This window comes from Lethenteron reissneri, unplaced genomic scaffold (assembly GCF_015708825.2).
Source record: "Lethenteron reissneri isolate LAM-NWPU_2019-01 unplaced genomic scaffold, ASM1570882v1 scaffold_1581, whole genome shotgun sequence".
NCBI lineage: Eukaryota > Metazoa > Chordata > Hyperoartia > Petromyzontiformes > Petromyzontidae > Lethenteron > Lethenteron reissneri.
This window is the reverse complement of record NW_026891313.1, coordinates 50,791-67,352: the sequence shown is the minus strand read 5'-3', so window position 1 is coordinate 67,352 and position 16,562 is coordinate 50,791. Positions and strand designations below refer to the sequence as shown.

The window sequence follows — 16,562 nt, the reverse complement described above, 5'->3', positions numbered from 1 at the left end:
AAATCTGGAACTCATCATGGATGTGGCTGAACGTCACCGTGTAGGAGCCCAGCGCGTGACACCTTCACGCGCTGGGCGAGTGGCGCAGTCTCGCTTCCCATGCGAGAGGTCGCGGGATCGATCCCCGCGTCCTCCACAGGCGAATATATTCTTAAATCCTTTATATTAAGTTCGCTTGCTTGCTTAGGACCGTGCAAATCTTTCGCTCGTTTTTTAACCCACTTCCCGTGATCCAATCGAGCTGACATTTTGCACACAGACTCGTTGTGCGAGACAATTAATGTTCGTGAAAAAAAAATGTCAAAAATTTTACACTGTTTAGGGAAAACAAATAAAATATTTTATTACCAATTGCTTAATGGTGCAATGCAATCATCTGACCCATAGGTGGCAGCCATCTCAAGCCAGAGGACGAGAGGACTCTAGCCGCCACGCATATAAAGGATTTAGAGTGAAAAACTTTGTTTTTACGGGTTGTTCTTATTTTACATTTATTCAAATAGAAAACGTTACACATTAATGAGTCCATTGGGCAAGGCACTGACCGCTTGATTGGGATTTGCTGTTTATTAAAAGAAACATTGTTGATCGACATTTTTGCTTTCATGGCTTTATTTTGGTGATTTCGAAAAGTGTATTGGTTTAGCCATGTTTGTTGTAGTACAGAGTTAGACTGATGGCCTTAATCTAAGTTGTCTTGTGGTTGTTGTTGTTGTCACATCTCTAACGTCTTAACAGGGGCTTCAAAACAGCAACATCGAGGACGACAAGAGGTCAAGCTGGTTCACCAATGTGAACGATGGACGTTACATTAAACAATTGATTTAAAAAAATATTCCTCGTGGATGATGCAGGAATCGATCCGGCGATCTAAACATCGAAGAGTTTAGTGTTTTAGTGGCGTGCTCACGCTACCAACTACACTCAACTCTTCGTAGCATCGCGAGGGTCCTAGTGTAGTGACTAGCGTGTCAGTTGTGTGTGTTAGCGAGCTCTGTGTTGTTAGTAAGACATTTCACACCGTCTATCCTTGTACTGGACGTGCATTTGAGATGTGTTCACTTCTCTTTTCTCGAGCGCGCTACCATCTGAGCCAATAATAAAAATAAAACATAATAAAATAATTATTATATTATGCATAATAAAATAATTATTATACATAATAAAATAATCATTATACATAATAAAATAATTATTTTATTATTTTATTATGTATTATGTATAATTACTTTGATGCAAAGTCGTCACAGATGATGATGATGATCGCCGCGATGATGTCACAATGTCGTACGGAACGGGGCCCAAGCGAATCGTATCGTCCGTTTGGCGACATTTGTACTTTTCATGCTCATTCTGTTACACAGTTTATTTTAAAACGAAACGTTATCAATCTACAGACTCGCTATTCCTGCCACGCGTCACTATCAGCCTGTGGGGGGGTGGGGGGGGTAGTGGAGGGATGGGGGGGGGGTAGATGGGGGGGTCAGGTGATGGGGGGGAGGGCCAGTCACGTGATGGGGGGAGGGGCAGTCACGTGATGGGGGAGGAGCAGTCACGTGATAGGGGGAGGGGCAGTCACGTGATGGGGGGAGGGGCAGTCACGTGGCTACTTGTGGGGGGGGGGGGGAGTTTGTTGGTGTGAGGGCGAGTGGAGGGAGTGGATTGAGGTGCGCAGCGAGAGAGACACAGAGAGAAGGCGAGTGGTGGTGATGGTGGTGATGGTGATGATGGTGGTGATGATGGTGGTGGTGATGGTGGTGGTGATGGTGGTGATGATGGTGGTGATGGTGGTGATGGTGGTGGTGATGGTGGTGGTGATGGTGGTGATGGTGGTGGTGATGGTGGTGATGGTGATGATGGTGGTGGTGATGGTGGTGGTGATGGTGGTGATGATGGTGGTGATGGTGGTGGTGATGGTGGTGATGGTGGTGATGGTGGATGGTGGTGATGGTGGTGGTGATGGTGGTGGTGATGGTGGTGGTGATGGTGGTGGTGATGGTGGTGATGGTGGTGGTGATGGTGGTGGTGATGGTGGTGGTGATGGTGGTGGTGGTGATGGTGGTGGTGATGATGATGATGTTGTTGATGATGTAGTTAATGTTGTTGATGGTGGTGATTGTTGTTGATGATGTTGTTGGTGGTGATGATGATGATGTTGTTGGTGGTGATGATGGTGGTGATGGTGATTGTGGTGATGGTGATTGTGGTGTTGATGATGGTGTTGATGATGTTGTTAATGTTGTTGATGATGATGTTGTTGTTGATGATGTTGTTGATGATGTAGTTAATGTTGTTGATGGTGGTGATTGTTGTTGTTGATGTTGTTGATGTTGGTGGTGATCACCACCCACGATGCGTCCCGCGTGTTCACGCCGTTAGAACTGAGCTGCTCACCGGGTCGCGTCGTGCAAAGGGCGCCAAATTGTGGGGGGAGGGGATTTTTTTTCCCTCTTCCTGTCAACGGGGGCATTATTTATTTATTTGTTAATTTATTTTTTTGTCTTTTATTACATTTTTATATTTTACTAGCATAAGTACCCGGCGTTGCCCGGGTGAAAAATATATTTCTTAATAACCTTACATATATACACAGATGGGCTACCCCCCCCCCCCCGCGCTACAATAATACTGTCTAATCGCTATAATTTTATTATCTACCGACCCTATAATAGTAATTGCACACATTGGGGTGGGGGGGGAGTGAAGAGGACGTGAAACTTTGATGAATTTACCTCAGAGTCGCGTGTTAATGCGCATATTTTTAACGGGAATTAAAAATGGCGTCCACCCCGTGGCGAATGCGTCGCTACCCGTTGCCAGGGGCAACCGCCGTGGAAACCAAACGGACCAATCGCGTCTCGCACATCCCTCACATTTCGTCCAATGAAACTGCGTATGGTCCGGCGACACACACAGACACACACACAGACACACAGACACACACAGACACACACACAGACACACACACACACAGACACACACACACAGACACACACACACACAGACACACACACACAGACACACACACAGACACACAGACACACAGACACACACACAGACACACAGACACACAGACACACACAGACACACACAGACACACACACAGACACACACAGACACACACACAGACACAGACACACACAGACACACACACAGACAGACAGACAGATTTGCGATTTTATATATATAGATTTATTTTCTTCTTCTTGGTTCTTTCGGTAAAGTCACGTAGAAGGTAAATAATAAAATATTAAAAATGGGTGCGTGGGGGGGGGGTAGTGGGGGGGTGATATTGGGTGGTGATGATGAAGGTTGATCCATAGACAGACTCACAACACAGAGACCCATAGACTACAATGTTATCTCAATAGGAATCGATTCAAACCGCTCACCGTTTCTATCACAATCGATTCGCATGGTATCCCAATAGGAATCGATTCTATCCGCTCTAATCACTAGCTACATCGATTCCTACGTTATCCTAATGTGAATCCATTTCACAAGAACAAATCACCATCATCGATTCCCACGTAATCGAAAATGTATTCGATTCCATCTTGCACTCACCACCACTGTCAATTCCAATGCAGTCCCACTAGGGATCGATTCCATCGGCTCCATTTTTGACCACAATCGATTCACTTGTTATCCCAATAGGAATCGATCCGAGTTTATTATTTGACCTTGAATCGATTTTCTCTGCACGTGACTTCGGCTGTCGCGTGGTGTGAGTGGGGAGTGGTGGTCCAGTGGTTAGCGCACTGTATGTGAGTGAGTGGTGGTGCAGTGGTTAGCGCACCGTGTGTGTGTGTGGGGAGTGGTGGTGCAGTGGTTAGCGCACTGTATGTGAGTGAGTGGTGGTGCAGTGGTTAGCGCACCGTGTGTGTGTGTGGGGAGTGGTGGTGCAGTTGTTAGCGCACTGTGTGTGAGTGGGGGAGATCCGGGCCCCGTGGTGTCGACGTTTCTCTATTTCCTCCTTCACGACGTTTGAATGACAACAACAAACAACGTGTCACTGTCGTCGTCATCATCACCAGCGTCTCGCGTGCCTCTCTCACAGACTGCCCCGGCGATGTCGGCCTGCTCTTGGGCCGAAGCCTCGGGCTCGCCTAGCGGGGCTGCCGGGAGAGGCGCGCCTCGAGGCGGCCAGCGCAGTAGGCCGCAGGCGCCCTCCCGCCGCGGGCTCGTCGAGGAGAGCGACTGGGCGTGGTGGGTTCAGTGCGCGGCTGTTGGTCCCCACGTGACCACGTGACCACGCCGCTCGCCGCCGCGTGTTGGGGACCACTTAGTCGGGGGGGGGGGCTGGTTCAGGTTTCACTGATTTAAGTGTAGTGTGTAGTGTAGTGTGTAGTGCAGTGTGTAGTAGTGTATAGTGTAGTGTATAGTAGTGTGTAGTGTATAGTAGTGTGTAGTGTAGTGTATAGTGTAGTGTATAGTAGTGTGTAGTGTAGTGTAGTGTGTAGTGTAGTGTATAGTGTAGTGTATAGTAGTGTAGTGTATAGTAGTGTAGTGTGTAGTGTAGTATAATAGTACAGTGCTAGTGTATAGAGTAGTGTATAGTGTAGTGTGTAGTGTATATAGTAGTGTATAGTGTAGTGTATAGTAGTGTATAGTGTATAGTGTAGTGTATAGTGTAGTATATAGTAGTGTAGTGTGTAGTAGTGTATAGTGTAGTGTAGTATAATAGTACAGCACTAGTGTATAGTGTAGTGTATAGTGTGTAGTGTAGTGTATAGTATAGTGTATAGTAGTGTAGTGTATAGTGTAGTGTATAGTATAGTGTATAGTAGTGTAGTGTATAGTGTAGTATACTTGTACAGCACTAGTGTATAGTGTAGTGTATAGTATAGTGTATAGTAGTATAGTGTATAGTGTAGTATACTAGTACAGCACTAGTGTATAGTGTAGTGTATAGTGTAGTGTCGTGTATAGTAGTGTAGTGTATAGTGTACTAGTTCAGCACTAACCGGTGTGTTGGAGAGCCAAGCCACAACATTTACAATCGGAGTACGACGTTTCTCCAGTAGTTGCAACTGGCTTCATCAGGCGACAAGCCGGATTTGTGTGGGGAAATGCTGTTTCGTTTGTGTTAAATTTACCAAATCCGTTTTAATAATGATTTTGCGTGTGCCAGGAAATGAGAGTACCTGAAAAAAAAGCTAAGGTTTTTTAAAATCCTTTATATTAAGTTCACTTGCTTGCGCGCTTACGACCGTGCAAATCTTTCGGTCGTTTTTTAACCCACTTCCCGTGATCTAATCGAGCTGACATTTTGCACACAGACTCGTTGTGCGTGACAATTTATTTTCGTGAAAAATTTTTGCAAAATTTTACACTTTTTAGGTAATTTTTTTAAATATTAAATTACCAATTGCTTAATGGTGGCAGGCAATCATCTGACCCATAGGTGGCAGCCATCTCAAGCCAGAGGACGAGAGGACGCTAGCCGCCCGTTTCAAAGACCAATGTGGGCTGGGTTGTGGCGCATTGAACACGCATATAAAGGATTTATAGTGAAAAACTTAGTTTTTACGGGTTAATTTTTTTAAATTCCCATTGTGATAAACACGAAATAGCCTGTGAAGTTAGGCCTAACCTCCTCCCCCCTCCCTACAATCGCTGTTGGCCCACACGCACACACACACTGCAGTGAGCAGGCAAGTGATTGCCAGAGGTGACTCGCGTATGTGACTTACTAATGCGTCCGGACACAGACGAGAGACGCACACATGCAGACTAAACGCGGCCACGCACAGCCACAAAGACCACACACACACCATGCAGATTACGTGCAGACACGCAGAGATTACACGGATGCGTAAAAACAAGATACAAAATACGTACTCGCAGACTAAATTAGACACGCACACCCACACACAAATACATGTCCATACAATTTGTATGTGCACATGTGTTTGAAATAGTGTAGTGTATAGTGTAGTGTATAGTGTAGTGTATAGTGTAGTGTATAGTGTAGTATACTAGTACAGCACTAGTGTATAGTGTAGTGTATAGTGTAGTGTAGTGTATAGTAGTGTATAGTGTAGTGTATAGTGTAGTATACTAGTACAGCACTAGTGTATAGTGTAGTGTATAGTAGTGTAGTGTATAGTGTAGTGTGTAGTGTATAGTATAGTATGCTAGTACAGCACTAGTGTATAGTGTAGTGTATAGTGTAGTGTATAGTGTAGTGTATAGTAGTGTATAGTGTAGTGTATAGTATAGTATACTAGTACAGCACTAGTGTATAGTGTAGTGTATAGTGTAGTGTATAGTAGTGTATAGTAGTGTATAGTGTAGTGGGTGGGGAGCGGTGGCGCAGCTGTTAGCGCTACGCTGCGCTACGAACCTGGCGACCCGAGTTCAATTCCCCGCTTGCGGTCAACACCAGTGACGATTATTTGAACCAATCCTGGGCCTCCCCTAGGTCGACTCGGCCTTAAATGAGCACCTGGTGCAGTGTGTAAACATCGCCACTGGTGTTGGCCACCCACCCCCTCGTGTGCCGTGCCGGCCTTCATAGGTGCTCGCAAACAGCACTTGCCCCAACAGTCTGTACTGGCTATACGGGGGATATTTGTCTTTGTGTATGTGCACACACACAAAACAAGATACGTCTCCCACCATAGCCCTCTTTAGTTTGTTGGGGAAAGTGCTGTTTGGGAACATCTATGAAGACTGGTTGGGCTGTAAGATTTCTATGGATTGGATCACCTGAATGAGAAGAGTAGTGCATTGATATTGAGATGTGGTTCCATTATGTTTCATACTAATCCAAACATATCTTTTCTTAAAGCGTTATGGGTGAAGGCAGGGAATTACTTTAAATGATTGGCAGCGACTACATGTAATGATTGATGTTGGCAAACGTGGCGTCAGTTATATCAACAAATGTACATCAGCATTGGGAGCTGAAATTACCATGACATTGTGATGCAAATGTAATGGGTTCCGGAGACACTTGTAGAGGTAACTTCTTTATTACAATCCAATACTCCAACAGTCCTGATACTCTTGTTACAGCCTAGGTACACAGCCTAGGTACACAGCCTAGATACACAGCCTAGGTACACAGCCTAGATACACTACTCTGGCTACGTTCTGGAACTCGCCCTCACAGTTCCAGAGTCCCACCACTGGCCCTCACAGCGTCCCAGGGTCCTAAGCTGGCTGGCGGGTCTTGAGCTACAACTGGCCCCAATCGTCCAGGGAGCTGCCCTTTTGTGCCTCGTCCCCAACGAGGGGTGGGGTTGTGTGCGCCCCCAGGTATCCCACAGAGCACACAGCCCCCCTGTTGGTGGCGCCAAGGGGCTTAAGCGTCTGGGGTGCCTGGGATCCTAGTGCCTGGCGCCAAGGGGCTTAAGTGTCTGGGGTGCCTGGGATCCTAGCGCCTGGCGCCAAGGGGCTTAACTGTCTGGGGTGCCTGGGATCCTAGTGCCTGGCGCCAAGGGGCTTAAGTGTCTGGGGTGCCTGGGATCCTAGCGTCTGGCGCCAAGGGGCTTAAGCGTCTGGGGTGCCTGGGATCCTAGTGCCTGGTGCCAAGGGGCTTAACTGTCTGGGGTGCCTGGGATCCTAGTGCCTGGCGCCAAGGGGCTTAAGTGTCTGGGGTGCCTGGGATCCTAGCGTCTGGCGCCAAGGGGCTTAAGTGTCTGGGGTGCCTGGGATCCTAGTGCCTGGTGCCAAGGGGCTTAACTGTCTGGGGTGCCTGGGATCCTAGTGCCTGGCGCCAAGGGGCTTAAGTGTCTGGGGTGCCTGGGATCCTAGCGTCTGGCGCCAAGGGGCTTAAGTGTCTGGGGTGCCTGGGATCCTAGCGCCTGGTGCCAAGGGGCTTAAGTGTCTGGGGTGCCTGGGATCCTAGTGCCTGGCGCCAAGGGGCTTATCTGCCTAGGGTCCCAGAGCCCCCGGCAGCCCTTCCCTCTTATGTCACGACACAAGGGCTGTGTTGGAAACTCTTCCTTCGTTGCCAATGTCTGCTCGTCTCCCTTGTGCTGTTGCATGTTCAGCCCCATCTGTTTGGACACGATAGAAGAGCCGTACATGACCAAGTGTGGCCACAGCTTCTGGTATGTGCGTGTCTGCTCGGAGGAGAAGTGCTTCTGTTCCATCTTGCAAAACACTCGCAGACCAAGTTCCTCGCAATCCAAGGTTTTACTGTACTTTGTTGTTGCATTCCATTTCTTTCCACCGTCCGGCGAATGTGCGACAATATTCGGTGATTGGTAAATTTTCCAATGATGCTGATAACGGCGATTGCCAATTTACTCGCCGTTGCATTTTGTCTGCGTTTCAGTTGCAAATGCATCCGTCGGAGTCTGGAGGAGAACAATAGCTGCCCAAAGTGCAGTTCCGCCATTAAGAATTCAAAGCAGATATATCCAAACTTCCTCTGTGAGTTGTTTTTTACTTATTTTCCATCCACCTGCATTTTTCGCAAATTTTGTTTCACGGCAATGCAACACAGGCCTTCAACGATTGATGCTCTGCAAACCTCCTGGCTACCATCAAAGGTTTGTTCAAGTTCAAGTTTCATGTATTAGGTGTAGCCATGTGAGCCATTCGGCTCTTGAATCGGGTGCAACTGCAACAAACAAAAAACAAAAACATGAACAAGAAAACATCTTAAAGTGAATATGTGACTGAGTACAAACAGAAAATCCAAGAAAAGACAGCAAAATATTGCAGAAAAAACACCGTACACCAACGCTGTGTGCAAAAATCCCAGTGGGATGCAAGTCAAACAACAACAACAACAACCACAAGACAGCTTAGATTAAGGCCATCAGTCTAACTCTGTACTACAACAACACAAACATGGCTAAACCAATACACTTTTCGAAATCACCAAAATAAAGCCATGAAAGCAATGAAAAAGCAATCATAGGAACTGTGACGGAATTTTACACGAAGCCATCCAGATATACAAACACAGACGTAACTTCAACTAATAAAAGTAAAATAAAAATAAAATAAAAATCTTTTATTTTTATTTCACTTTTATTAATTTTAATTTTTTACCTACGTGACGTTACCGAAAAAAACCTAAGAATATGAATCCTTGCAGTCACGAAAGCTTCAAATCTAGAATAACTTCAACTGTGATGATGGGTACAAACTGAGTAATAATGGGAAAGATGTTATTAACCATGCAAAAAAGATTTAACGACACATATTTGGACCATCTTATTTAACAGGTACTATTCTACTTTACCGAGCGTTGACATCCCCAGCGTTTAACAGTACTCTCCTTTTTAAATCCTTTATATTAAGTTCGCTTGCTTGCTTGCTTGCGCGCTTACGACCGTGCAAATCTTTCGGTCGTTTTTTATTTAAATCCTTATATTAAGTTTGCTTGCTTGCTTGCGCGCTTACGACCGTGCAAATCTTTCGGTCGTTTTTTAACCCACTTCCCGTGATCCAATCGAGCTGATATTTTGCACACAGACTCGTTGTGCGTGACAATTTTTTTTAGTGAAATTTTTTTTCCATAACTTTACACTTTTTAGGAAAAAATTAATTATATTGAATTACCAATTGCTTAATGGTGGCAGGCAATCATCTGACCCATAGGTGGCAGCCATCTCAAGCCAGAGGACGAGAGGACTCTAGCCGCCACGCATATAAAGGATTTATAGTGAAAAACTTTGTTTTTACGGGTTAATTTTTTACCTACCTGACTTTACCTAAATAACCTAAGAGTGATGCTCGCGTTGTTTAATATTTAACAGCTTTTTCCCCCACACGCGTCTTTTCGCAGTGAACGAGCTGGTCCTGAAGCAGCGTCAGCGGCTAGAGAATCGAATCGAGATGGAACAACCGGTGATTGGAGATGTGCAGGGAAAAACATCACTGGCACATTTTATAGTAATAGGTTTTTACCCTTTCAACTGGTACAAAAACTGACACCTTTGTACCAGTTGAAAGGGTAAAAACCTACTACTATATTTTGCTACTGGTAAAGGAGATGTCTCATAGTGTAAATGCTTCACCCCGAGCTCTCAATACTCTGATAGTGCGCTGTCTTTGAGTTGTACGCCTTTTGGCGTCATCTGGTCCAACACCATGTGAGACTAGGCTCTTAAGAAAAGCTGTCTCGGGTGTGGACCAATCAACTTCAAGGACAGTGCATATCATCATCAGAGTTGTGTCTTTCTGTTTGCATTTTGACTGCTTGTGTTGTGGTTATTGCAAACATGATGCCTTGTATAAAGGTGTCAGTTTTTGTACCAGTTGAAAGGGTAAAAACCTACTACTATATTTTGCCACTGCTAAAGGAGATGTGGCCAGATCGCTACTGAGAAAGAGGTATGTAGCTCAGTGGACCTTAGCTGGCCAAACTAAAATGTAAATATTTGTTAAATAGTCCTCTACGTGGCCCACGGTTGGAGGTTACTGACCGAAGACGCGCCGTGCGCTACGGGCTGTCGGTGTCGCGTGGACAACGCAATGAACTTTGCTGAAAGTTCAAGTTCATTGATTAGGTGTAGCCCTGTGAGCCATTCGGCTCTTGAATCGGGTGCAACCGCAACAAACAACAAAAACATGAACAAGAAAACATCTTAAAGTGACTTTGTGACTAAGTGCAAACAGAAAATCCAAGAAAAGACAGCAAAATATTGTAGAAAAAACACCGTACACCGATCCCAGTGGGATGCAAGTCAAACAACAACAATAACCACCACCAGACAACTTAGATTAAGGCCATCAGTCTTACTCTGTACTACAACAACACAAACATGGCCAAACCAGTAAACTTTTCGAAATCACCAAAATAAAGCAATGAAACAGTGATCACATAGGAACTGTGACGGAATTTTCACAATAAACGACAAACAACATGTACCACCAGAACCCTGCTGAGACGACTCCCGGCAAGTGCTTTTCGCACTTCACGAGGTGACCGGCCACGTCTCTTGATCACCGTGTCACGTGACCCTTCCACCCTGCCGACCCCCCCCCCTCTTCCTCACAGAGCGTCCATCACCGGCAGACTATCCAGGAGTTGCTGGCGCTGGACCGAGATGGCTTGGAGCTGGCCGACGTGAACCGCATTCTGGAGCTGCTCACTCAGAAGAAGATGCAGCTGGAAGCGGTGAGTTGGCGTTGTTTGTGACGGCGGCGTCAGGAGCAGTGCGGTGCCGCAGAGCTCGCTTGTCGAGAGGGCTTTCCCCCTTTTCTCTGGCAACAAAACTGATGAACACCATATGAGACTGGGCTCTAAAGAAAGCTGTCTCTGGTGTGGACCAATCAGTTTCAAGGACAACACATAAATGATCAGAGTATTGTTTTTTTTTTGCATTTGACTGCAAGTATTGTGGTTAATGTAAACATGATTCAATCTTAATTTTGGAGCTTTCGTGACTGCAGGAATTATTCTTTGGTTCTTTCGGTTAAGTCACGTCTAAAGATAAAATAGCCAATTAAATAATAGCATATTACGACGTTTCGATTGCAACACAAGCAATCGTCATCAGGCATAAAAGAAATAGCAACAAAAATCTAACTAGAAAACTATAGACAGACATACAAGCAGACAGACATCTCTCTCTGTGTGTCTTTGTGGTATTTCTTGTGATCTCTCATTTACTTGATACAGCTGTCGTGGCTGTGACGGTTCCACCTGAAGACGGAGGCTTGTGTTGCTTCCGAAACGTCGTGATTTTTTATTTTATTTTGCTTTATTTTACTTTTATTAATTTAAATTTTTTACCTACGTGACTTTACCGAAAAACCTAAAAATATAGTATTCATCCAAGCTACCAAGATCTGGACCAGTGTTTACCTCCCGGGTCTTAGTCATCAGTCAGGCTCGTTCAATGAACCCCGCTGGGCAAAGCGCTGACGTTAGGTGTTTGCGATCAGCACGGCACTCCCGCAAGCCTGCAGGCCTAACTGGGGGATCTCTGTTTGTGTGTCCGTGCGATCTGCAAGACTCCACCTTTGCTCGCACCGGTGACAGTGGCCAAGTCGCCTTCCAAGGGCGGCATCCGCAAGCCCCTTGCCACGGGGGAGGTCGTGAAGAAAAAGCGAAAAGTTTTGCATCTGTCGGACTCCGAGGGCTCGGACAGCATGGATTTCATGGTGAGTAATGCGACTGCTTTGATTGAAATTCTTTGGACGATGCAATGGGACTCGATCCACTCTCGTAGGGACAAAGCGGCTCGCTTGAGCGCTAGGGATGATTGGGTCATGTGTGGATGTTCACGCTGGATAGAAGCATTCTCCTAATGTGCGGTGCGCTGTGAAACTCAGAGCTCGACCAACTGGAGGGAGAGTTTTTCCCAGATAATTAAATAATTGCTGTAATCTAACAAACTATGTCATTGTAATCTAAGCCATTCATTTGACAATAACATTAAACAAAACATTTACAATTTAAAAACTAAAATCACTTCTGCAGTTTAATGCGAGTCTCCATCACCATCAATCAGATTCAAAGGGTCACTGGATGTGGGAAGGTGGAATAGACGTCTTGACGAGCTTGGAGCATTTGTTCAATGAACGTAGGATGAATGTGCCAGAGACGGAGAGTGCTCACAAAGCATGCCCGTGACCAAGGGACGGGTTTCTGAATTCCCAAAATAAAAAAAATGCAAATTTCGATTTGCTCGTACAATGCACTCGTATTCCGGCAAGGCCGAATAAATGTTTTAAATTGCAGGATCTTTGCGTGATTTTGTGGCTAGGTCGACGAAGAGCTGCTAGCAAGTGTGTCGGGCGTGATGACTGAAAAGGCCAGGGCAGCAGGCAAGATGAGATCTGCCATCGTTGTCACGCATGTCAAGACGGTGAGTGCACCAGACTCGCAGTCCCGTTTGATCTCCCGGCGCGGCAGGTTAAACAATGCTGATGATGATGATGATGTCACGCACTTTTTTCTCTTACTCCAAAATATCATTGTTGCTCTTCAACAATCTTTCACGTGGTGAGCCGCTTCGTAGAGCTGCTCGCGCTTGTGGCCGGGACGCTTCTGTGAGAGAAGCTGATGGTTTAGTGGGCCTTGCCTGGTAAGATAAACATCTACTTCAAGGACGGTGCATACATTATCAGAGTTGTGTTTTTTGTTTGCATTATGACTGCAGGTATTGTGGTCTATGCAAACATGACTCCTTATAAATGAGGTTCCAATGGTGTAAATGCTTACCCCAAGCTCTCATACTCTGATGGTGCATTGTCTTTGAGTTGTGCGCATTTTGGCGTCATCTGGTCCAACCCATGTGAGACTAGGCTCTAAGGAAAGCTGTCTCGGGTGTGGACCAATCAACTTCAAGGACAGTGCATACATTATCAGAGTTGTGTTTTTTGTTTGCATTCCGACTGCAGGTATTGTGGTCTATGCAAACATGGCTCCTCGTAAAAAAGGTGTCAGTTTTGTTGCCAGATAAAAGGTTAAAAAAAACAATTAACAAGAAAAAAATGGTTTAGGTTTTTTTTGTTTATTAGAAAAAAAACTTTTTACCTTCCCTACACTTTGCGCTCCTATTGTGTTTTTGTATTGTTTGTTGTTGTGAAATGTGAACGACCTCACCTGGCATACAGGAGGTCTCCCCGTGGTCGCGTGGCTTTTTCTCCAGGTTCTCCGATTTTCCCCTCCACATTTACAAACACGCTCTCAGAGTGTTTGGCTGCTATACATGTCCACGTGATAGGCCACTTGGTTGAGCTGTCATTTGTGGCCAGTACACTTCTGAACAAGAGCTATACAGCTCAGTGGGCCTCACCTGGTCAAATAAAAATACAAAGTTAATAGTTCTGGACATCTGTGAAAAACAGCTTCATATCTCATCGCATTCCTCCAGTATCAATACATCTTCTCATTCTCTATAAATGGGCGCACCGTTTCATTGCTCGCCTGCTTGTGTGTGCTGGGGTCAAGTTGCGGGTGTATTCCCACCATTGTCCAAGACGCCGTGTACAGCGGTCACCCTCTGTAGAACTCCCACCAGAGCTCCTTCTGCCTGCAGTGACGTGACTTCTTCTCTTTCCCACGTGTCTCGCTGCATTTCTTCTGGCGGTTGCTCTCATTCCCAGTCCGCGTGTAGCGGCATCAATGCCAGTCACCTGATTGGTCACCCCAGCCCGTTCAAGGCGACTGTTTTGACCAATCTTCAATGAGCCCATTGATGAACGTAGATCTCAGACACGATGCGGGGTTGAGTCGGTGGGAGACTGCCGGGGACTGCCAGGCTTGGCCTACGAGGTGGTCAGGAGATGGCAGTGTAGCCATGGATTCTTGACTCTATCAGTGTGGAGCTTTTGAGTGCTCCCCCCCCCCCCTCTTATGTAAATGCTGTTTAATGTTTACAATAATATTGTGTTCGTGTCAGATGTTTTGAGCCCTCGTTTTCACGTTGACATTCTTGTTTTTGTGGCATTGAGACTTCATCGGCCACAATCATTCCACTTCCGGACGAAGACCTCCCCGCGCAATCGCCATCTCTCACGATCCTGCAGATATAATGATCCACACTCAGCGCCTACGCACGCCGCTCAATTCATCGCTCCATCTCCTCGCTTGGAGCCGTCTCAGTCGAGTATCTCCCGTTGGATGCCATTCAGGTCCATGTTTTCTTGACCATCGTCCATCATCCCTCTCTCGGCACCCGTCCAGCACAAGCTGCCGGCTTCCCTCAACAGTGTGAACGATGTCATGGAGCTGTGTGTATTATCTAACACTCGTGTTGTTGTCCGTGCGTATGTGCGTTGAACTTCGTTCGCAACACCGTGCGTTGCCATGAACCCTGTGTACATGATCTGACCCTCGTGTCCGTACGTACGTACGTGTGTGTGTATGTGTGTGTGTGTACGTGTCCGTACGTACGTGTGTGTGTGTGTACGTGTGTGTGTGTGTGTACGTGTCCGTACGTACGTGTGTGTGTACGTGTGTGTGTGTACATGTGTGTGTGTACGTGTGTGTGTGTACGTGTGTGTGTGTGTGTACGTGTGTGTGTGTATGTCCGTACGTACGTACGTGTGTGTGTGTATGTGTCCGTACGTACGTACGTACGTGTGTGTGTACGTGTGTGTGTATGTGTGTGTGTGTGTATGTGTGTGTGTGTGTACGTGTGTGTGTGTGTGTACGTGTGTGTGTGCGTGTACGTGTGTGTGTACGTGTGTGTGTACGTGTACGTGTGTGTGTACGTGTGTGTGTACGTGTGTGTGTGTGTACGTGTGTGTGTACGTGTGTGTGTACGTGTGTGTGTACGTGTGTGTGTGTACGTGTGTGTGTGCGTGTGTGTGTGCGTGTACGTGTGTGTGTGTACGTGTGTGTGTGTGTACGTGTGTGTGTACGTGTGTGTGTGTGTACGTGTGTGTGTGTACGTGTGTATGTGTGTACGTGTGTGTACGTGTGCGTGTGCGTACGTGTGCGTGTGCGTACGTGTGCGTACGTGTGCGTGTGCGTGTGCGTACGTGTGTGTACGTGTGTGTACGTGTGTGTACGTGTGCATGTGTGTGTACGTGTGTGTGTACGTGTGTGTGTGTGTACGTGTGTGTGTGTGTACGTGTGTGTGTGTGTACGTGTGTGTGTGTACGTGTGTGTGTGTACGTGTGTGTGTGTTGAACTTCGTTCGCAACACCGTGCGTAGCCAACCGTGCGAATCGGAGGTGCGGGCGGATGGACAACAAAAACGTTGTTCCTTTCACCGTCTCTCAGTGTAATTCCTAGCGAGCATCACATTAAACTTGGACTGTCTGGCACGCAACATATCGGTAGAACATTAAACTTGGACTATCTGGCATGCGACATTTCTTTGCAGCGTCCGAGATGTAGCAGCCAACCTCAAGTCGGCTACCTTAGCACGAGTTTGAATTTCCTTCCGATTCAATTTGAAACTTTACCTGTCACACGCAGCCCACCGGGAATCCGCGCGTGTTATTTCGAGGACACGCCACGGCAAGGTGGAGGAGGCATCCACCGCAGGAGCCTGTGCACCTCGTCACGAGAGACGAACACCAAGCCACGCTCACTTGAGCAGGAGGACCACTCTAGACTTTTGACGATGCCCAATTGTCTTCGATGTGTTCATTTGTTACAGGCGATTGAGATCTCAAGAAAAACCACGTTGACAGCAAAGATCAAACAAGGGAAGATGGTCTCTGCATCACCTTCCATCAAGCTTCCTGCAAAACGGCGACACTCACCCTTTGACTGGTTTGAGGGTCCAGATGTCGACACCACTTCTGAATCTGAGGATTAAAAGAGAATCGGAGTTTGTTTTGAGGGACGTTGTTTTACGTTCCATTGTTCTTGGCGAAATGGTAGCCAGGGTGGAGACTTTTAGCCACCGCAGTTCAAATGTTTTGGGTGTTCAGTTTTAAGTCGCTGCTTTTCATCAATTTTCAGAGAGGAGGTGGGGGGGTGGACACTTTCGCCGTTAACACTGGTCAACAACAACAACACAAGCATGTTTTTCTGGCCTGGACTTTTGCAGCTGTTCTAGACTAATTTCAGGGTGCCGATTCCAAATCTGATCTCAGATTTGCTCAATCACATCTCATTTTTAAATCCTTTATATTAAGTTCGCTTGCTTGCTTAGGACCGTGCAAATCTTTCGGTCGTTTTT

At 46.3% G+C, this 16,562-nt stretch overlaps 1 protein-coding gene across 1 annotated transcript; it reads left to right on the top strand.

Moving 5' to 3' along the window:
* Positions 1–1,632: 1,632 nt before the first annotated feature.
* LOC133362697 (E3 ubiquitin-protein ligase COP1-like) lies at positions 1,633–16,382 on the top strand. The gene is made up of 9 exons (XM_061581619.1): positions 1,633–1,667; positions 4,061–4,209; positions 8,004–8,063; positions 8,291–8,388; positions 9,755–9,816; positions 10,970–11,089; positions 11,929–12,078; positions 12,684–12,785; positions 16,035–16,382. Exons 2-9 carry the CDS (start codon positions 4,073–4,075, stop codon positions 16,194–16,196), a joined length of 891 nt encoding a protein of 296 aa, XP_061437603.1. The 5' UTR covers positions 1,633–1,667; positions 4,061–4,072; the 3' UTR covers positions 16,197–16,382.
* The last annotated feature ends 180 nt before the right edge of the window (positions 16,383–16,562 follow it).

Bases quoted from the DNA above. Each gene is read 5' to 3' on its own strand.
- LOC133362697 (XM_061581619.1), top strand. From the start codon at position 4,073: ATGTCGGCCTGCTCTTGGGCCGAAGCCTCGGGCTCGCCTAGCGGGGCT. The intron at 8,064-8,290 runs GTATGTGCGTGT...TCTGCGTTTCAG, and splicing joins AAGTGTGGCCACAGCTTCTG to TTGCAAATGCATCCGTCGGA. The intron at 12,786-16,034 runs GTGAGTGCACCA...CATTTGTTACAG, and splicing joins TTGTCACGCATGTCAAGACG to GCGATTGAGATCTCAAGAAA.